The 7079-nt window shown below is 45.0% G+C and overlaps 1 protein-coding gene across 2 annotated transcripts in view; it reads right to left on the reverse strand.

Annotated features, from left to right (window-relative positions):
- Nucleotides 1-6069, reverse strand: part of spon1b (spondin 1b) — an 82251-nt gene extending 76182 nt beyond the window's left edge. For both annotated transcript variants that reach the window (XM_068602769.1, XM_068602768.1), the window contains exons 1-2: nt 5478-6069; nt 4176-4282 (exon numbers count right to left, since the gene is read on the reverse strand). In XM_068602769.1, coding sequence (XP_068458870.1) covers nt 4176-4282; nt 5478-5703 — 333 coding nt within the window. In that variant the 5' untranslated portion in view covers nt 5704-6069. The remainder of the gene's footprint in view (nt 1-4175; nt 4283-5477) is intronic.
- Between the last annotated feature and the right edge of the window lie 1010 nt (nt 6070-7079).

Genomic DNA, 7079 nt, shown 5'->3' on the forward strand with positions numbered 1-7079 from the left:
AAGCTACTGGAGTTGCATATTTGTTGACTCTGCCTCGAGGCTTTTGTCGTACGGAGGTTCATCTTTATAAAACGTGCATTCATATGCGGCTTCTGTAGGCAGCTGGAAAAGATTTTGGTCTTGGAAGAGTTCTTGAGTCCGCTGTAGTCCGAGTAGTATTGACCAATCCCGCTCGAGCGGGCTTTGGTTAAATGCAGGTAAACGGTCCATGTGGAGAGCATTGGCCAAAATGCAATCCAGGAATCCACCGGCTATTTATTTCAAAATGGTGCAGTTGGCGGGGTGAGGCTCAGACCTGGGGGTTAAGTTCAACTTTAAACACTTGGCAGCTCATCTCTAGACACTTTTGTTATTATTCCACATGGGTAAAACTGTCAATCACAACTGTTAATTACGCAACAAAAAGTGTCTGATGGATTTGCCAATATTTAATAAACCATATTTTCTACTTTATTTTTGTTCAAGCTCCCACACGTTTTCAGTTTCTGCTCGTCGCCTTGAACTCCCCGATCTCTGCCTCACTGCAGACTCCACCGGGACTCCGCGGTTGAGACTTGGAGGTATTTATTGAAAATCAAATAGAGCAGAGGGTGACGAGCGATATGCGACTACACGGAGTGGGTGTTTCAAAATTACCTTTGTCTCAATTCAGCCAAAACTATTGCTACTGTGAGCTAAAGCAAGGTTACCCTGTTTTGGTTCGTGATACGAGGTGATACGAGGGACCACACTGGAGTCCAAGCGCCAAACTCCACGTAAAAATTTAATAAAATCAATGGCAAAAGTTTGTGAGAAATGTTTTGAATCACTGCCTTATTTTTAGTTTTTTTGTCCATTGGCAGTAATTGAATCATTTTTAAAGCAGTTGTAAAAACGTGCAAAGCATTTTCATGATAATTTAAGGGTTGGCAAAGTTGGAGAGGCAGTCAAGCAAGCGTGCACGGACAGGACTACCGACAGCGAATGAAGAAAGCACGTTAAGAGCCAATAACTCTGCCAAGAATGCAAAGTCCTTTGTTTGTGATTGTTTAGTTTTCTTAATAAATCTATTTAGAAACTGCAGTTGGATTTGCATAAAAAGACACATAATGACAGATGATCGTGGGATAAAAATATATAATGAAAAGCAGTAGTTTATGAGAAAACTGCGCAAGAGTTCAAAAGTAACAAAATCCTATACAAACGTTATGAGACATAAAGTCAGTGGCGGGCCGTCACGGCCTGCTAAGCCTTCTCTGCTAGCCTAAACAGAATCACAAAGATATAGCTTTTCTATCTTCTTTTTTTGTATCATTCATTTTTACTTATTTTTGTATAGTTCAAAGATATAGCTATTTTATAATGTAATTGTTTTTTACAAATACACTACATATATTATAATATATTTTTCCTATTAGCTTATTCTTTCACTGCACAGCTCCTGTCTTCCTCTGTTGCTCTGCCTTCAGCCTGTAGCTTCCAGCCTGCTGTGCGGCCGCTGGTTAAGGATCTAGTTAAGGTTCTGGTTAAGGATCTGGTTAAGGATCTGGTTAGGGTTCTGGTTAAGGTTCTGGTTAAGGATCTGGTTAAGGATCTAGTTAAGGTTCTGGTTAAGGCTCTGGTTAAGGATCTGGTTAAGGATCTGGTTAAGGATCTGGTTGAATAGCGCTCATCCAAATTACATTTCACCTCTGTTTCTCTATGGAATAGCGTGCGGGTTCAACTATATGGGAAGGACTGCTAGCATTATGGAGATGTGTTTCGCCACAGGGCGTTAACACAGCGTGACAATTAACGTGCGCTGTGATTGGTCAGAGGTGCAGTGGAAGTAGGTGGCGATAATGCACCTTTTGTTGGATACAATCCGCCTCAAAACCCAATAAGAAGAAGAAGCTATAGAACCTTGAAGTTCAGACTGAAGCCTGAGAAAGGACTTACTTTGGCGCAGAGGGTTACGGACATGTGGTGAGTGAAGCGCATGAGACACGCAGCAGGATGCTTGAAATGGGGATACAGCACATTTGACTGCCTGTGTGTGTGAGGGCTGAGGGAGGGGAGGGGAAAGCGGGGGGCTGTTTTTAATAATCCACACTGGGCTATTTTATTTATATTACATCATTATTTCATTTCTTTGGCTCAAGGCAATGAATGTGCAGGTAGAAAATCCACGGCCCGCCACTGCGCTAAGTGATTCGCAAGCGACTTTCTTAGATTACAATTTGCTCCAAATTATATAAAACAAATAAAATACAATCTTTGACTGAAAACAAAAACCAACTATATTTGCACAAGTCTTTAGACAAAAGTATGCATACAACTAGATTAAGGTGGTGTGGGTAAAAATGGCCGTGTATGTCATATAAAATAAGTACCTTTGTTCCAGAATTTACAATAGTTGCGTTAGTTGAATATGCATGTTTCGTGAAAACAAACTAAAGGAAAACGAATACTTTTGGGTTCCATAAAAAAAAGTTGTATTTTAACTTAGAGCAGTAGATTGAAAGGGAAAAACAATTTTTTTCCCTTTTTGCAATCAAAGACATCCTGTATAACCTCCTGGATGCACTTATCGTTTAGCCGATAGCTGAAAATGTTCCACCACGTAAAGTCCATAAAAAATTGGGTTTACCGTTGAGGTTTTTTTTTTGAAGAGCTGGTAGAAATGAATGGAAGAGCAACTGGAAGTGAGGCCTTTTTTACCCAACTTCAGTGGCCGACCTCACTTATTATCAGTAGCCAGGTTCCAAAAACATAGAACTGAAGGTTGGAAGGTGCACTTTCCACTGAGCTGCCCCATTTATTAAGTGCCGCACTTAATAAGTTACAACGTATCTTCATAGAACTGTTTGTGCATCTTATAAAAAGCGGTCATCAATTTCTGAACGTTCTCCCGGGCGAGCCCTTGCACTGCAGAACACGTCTCGGCAACACAACTACTTGGCTAGGGTTCGAAAAAAGAGTACAAGTATGGATGAGTATGTTTGAACTACTCTGTCAAGTCTAGGAAAATGTTGCGGTTGCCGCCTGCCAACCGTCCAACAGAAGAACAATGTGAATCCAGCAGTTGGAAAGTTTAATCTCATTGCCAAAACATGGAGCCACTCTTAAAAACACGGCTCACTGTTGGTCCGAAACTCCAAAGGGTACCTTTAAATAATGTGGGATCATCAATCCAGGAATATTGACGATTAACCGGCTAACCAATTAAATTAAATCCTTTTGATAGATTAATGCCATGAGTAGGAAACAATTACATTAAAAATATCAATTAATTTAGTTTTTCTAAAAGATCGAGCTAAAACTTGGGAGGAGCGGCTCATACCTAAAATGCAAATTGCTGGTCAACCTTAAAAGGTCAGGCCACCTTAAGCAAGCCTTGGCGGGGGTTCTTGCCAACAACCTCTTTTTATTTCAAATCAGCAGGTGGCGAGCAATACACGTGCACTGGCTTGTGGATTTGTAGCATGTATTCACTGAGCAGTCCACAGCTAGAACGCCATACTTCACACTCGGCATCACGCCGAAACTATGGCAGAGCTGACCGACAGACACGCTGCTGACAACCTCACGGCTCAACCGGTAGACGCGGTCACCGGGAAAAACGTCCGACAGTGTGATGAAGTCGGTGGGCTTTGTGGGAACAGAGAGGCGAGCTCTTGCCCGCTGCTGGCCACATTTAAGCAAGCGAGAGTCTGGTTAGCATCAGGGCGTCGAGCCACGGCCGCGGACGTGTGTTCCTGTTTACACTGAGCTGGAGGTAATTGAGGAAGTCTGGCTCTCTCCTTGGGAGCTCTCCGCTGCTCAGCGGGACCCGTGTTACTACTGAACCAAACATCTCACGATTTCCTCCTGCTTTCTCCCTCAACTCTCTGTGTTTATCGCTGTCCTCACATGACTCCATTCTTCTCTCGGCCCTCCTCTGCCGCATTCTCCTTCCATCTCTCCTCCCGCTGGGAGTAAATAGGGAAAGATGCCATGCCTGACCCGAACCCCCGAGAAGAGGCAACCACATCCTTTTTTCTACTCCGCCACAACAGGAGAGTGAACAGATTTCTAGCTTCATCCGTGTCCCTCAGCAGCACCTCCTTTGACCTCCACATCAGAAGACAGTGGGACAGGGGCGTGTGGTGGGGGGGGGTCATCTGTTTTGGCAAACCTGTTTGGCAAACCTTCCCAAGAAAAGCCCACATCCTCACCTGAAACTGGCCGGTGTAGTCGTCGTCCGCGGTGCCCTCTCTGCCCTCCTTCAATGCGATGAGGGTGAAACCCCGGAAGTAAGAGGGGCTGGTTGCCAAGAGGACCACTGTTAAAGAAGAGGGGGGCGTTTTTTAACTCCAGATGGTAGACAGTAAAAGCATAGGCACACATCAGGGTCATGAACGCGACATGAAAAGCAGAAACTGCTGGACCGTGCCTGCTTTTTCAGTGGGTTTTTTTCATGCCTGCTTTTTCAGTGGGTTTTTTTCATGCCTGCTTTTTCAGTACCTTTTTGTGTGATTGGTGGAAGAGAGAGGGTACATATATCCCACGGTAATAACAGAGAGCTGGTATATCTCACGCAGGGAGTTCAGTGTGAGGGATTTTATTCGGCTCACACTCGTGCCCTAACCTTGGATTTTCAAACCAGCCCATTTATCTTAAAATCTGACAAGGAAAATGTCAATATTTTCAACCTCATCCAGATTATTATTGTTTTTTTAAGTGAACTTATTTGCTGCTTAAAGGCTGTGTAATAACTTGTTTAACAACAATGTTTTTGCCCCTGGGTGTTGTCCTTCACAGACCTCTGATAGCTGATTTGAATGTAGCATCACAGGCTGCCCCCCCAAAGAATTGCATGATATGGAAGTTGGGAGACTTCAACACAATGTGACCATTGTGTATTTGGGGTATTTTGGGTATTTTATTTTTAGGACTGTGACAAAACTGTCAAACCTGTAACATGTCAGGTTAAAAAGCAAAGGCCCCCATCACTTCACTGGGTTGTTTTATTAAATATTTCGATCAATACATTTTGGATTTTAAAAAGTTGACAGCGTGAAGAGGTTGTTATTGATTGTTGACAATTCCTAGCAGTTCTAAACTTCACTGTGAGTTGACCAATTTTTTTTTATTACGTAGACACCAGGCAGGATAGGGACTTTTAACCAGAACCAGATCTGTGTGGCGTTCTTCTATGAGCGTGACCCCTCGTTTAGGAAAGGAGAGGAAGTGAATATAGGTCAGCAGTATAACATAAGAAGCCTCATCAGGCCACAACTCTCCCCGCAGGAGCCAGAGGAGTCACGCCGGCTGGTTTGGAAACTGTGTCCTTCGGGCTGCGATGTTTAGTCAAATTTTAGATTACTTGCAATGTAGACATACCCACATTTTACCTTTAAGAATGCATTGTAGGCATACATATGTACAATATGCCCTGTTTAACTTGACACACTTAATGTGGCGCAGCTTTACGCACTGATTACGCAGACGGACTGATAAACAATATAAAAGTCTACCTCTGTAGGTGCTGCCCGGCTGATAGGACTCCGGGTCCCCCTCCACTCGAAGCCTGAACTCGTGGTGCCCGTCCTTGCGGGTCCCCTGGGTCTGCGCCCGGAGGATCCGCCCGCAGTACCCGTCCAACCTGCCGCCAGCGGGATCCTCCACGAAGGCGACGGCGTTGCACACGAAGGTCGAGACGAAGCAGCAGAGCAAAAACAGCACGTGGAGGTACATTCCCATCTCGGAGTCCGGAGATGAGTGTGTTCAAAACCCCCCCCAAAGGAAGATAAAAAAGACTTAAAAACACTCAGCAGAAAGGCGAAACCGCGGACAGAGAATCAGCTCCAGCCCTCTTTCCTCATGAACTCCCAACCCAACTACAGCGGCGTCACAGTCAGTGGTAAAGGTGGAGAGAAGGAGAGTCCATCCTGAGCTAGAGAGAGAGAGAGAGAGAGAGAGAGAGAGAGTGAGAGAGAGAGAGAGAGAGAGAGAGAGAGAGAGAGAGAGAGAGAGAGAGAGAGTGAGAGAGAGAGAGAGAGAGAGAGAGAGAGAGAGAGAGAGAGAGAGAGAGAGAGAGAGTGAGAGAGAGAGAGAGAGAGAGAGAGAGAGAGAGAGAGAGAGAGAGAGCGTCAGGGGCGCACCACGAAGAGGGTGTGAGAGGAGCTGCTGCTGTTGGTCCCGGATCAGTGTGCAGCGCTGACGGGGAGCCTGGGAAGCAGCGGGGTGGGTCGGGAGAGAAGGGGGGGGGGGGGGGGTGCCAAATAACCGAGCGCGGGTGCACGCGGCTGTCTCCTTGATTTTTAGGCGAGGGAAGGTCCAAAGCTGGAGCTCCGCACTTTTAATAAGAGCCCGTCAGCCAGCCCTGCCTCCTTCCCCAGGAGTCTCACGCGCCTCCTGGGGAATCATACTCGCTGTTGAAAAGCAACAGCAGATTGTTTTTAGAGCAACATAGTTGCACCGTCCGTGCGTATTTACGCATTATCTGTGTTGCTGTCAACGTGTTTTTATGACCAAATGAGCAATGCGCATCTTAGTATCACTCATTACGCAGCACTGTTCAATACTCTGAACTCACAAACACACCAGAGTACAGTATGAGCCTCGTACCTCTCTGATTAACACATAGGTGTTCCGACCTGAGTTCCATCAGAAGCTCCGATCATTTTCTTGTGGATTACATGCACATTTCCTCTCTTGACATACAGAGTACACGACGCTTTCTCCTCACGGGCTGACTGCCCCTCATAAACACTTTCACAAGACACACATGCATTTTTACAACAGGGCAGTGTTTTGTAGCCACAAGGTGTCGCCATAGCAGCTTTGCGCCTTTGGGCGCTCCAGAGCTACTTAGTAAATGTGTCACTCTTCTCATCACTGCACCCTTTACTCTCCCGTCGCCTCCGCGTTGTATTACAGTGCAGGGAAAAGTGCGAGGGATTATGGAAATGGGGGGTTTAGAAGTTGTTATTAAATGTGTAGTTTTAAACAGCTGAAGCAATAAGTTACATAGTTTCATTTTTGTCATCCATTTCCTTTTCTGTAATTTATTTTATTTCTTTGTGACATTCTGTCATCCTCCTGAAGTCTGTCTAAATCATGAAAAAACATTATTA

Source organism: Clinocottus analis, unplaced genomic scaffold, assembly GCF_023055335.1.
Source record: "Clinocottus analis isolate CAN_PGR_092001 unplaced genomic scaffold, fCliAna1.0.p SCAF_6, whole genome shotgun sequence".
NCBI lineage: Eukaryota > Metazoa > Chordata > Actinopteri > Perciformes > Cottidae > Clinocottus > Clinocottus analis.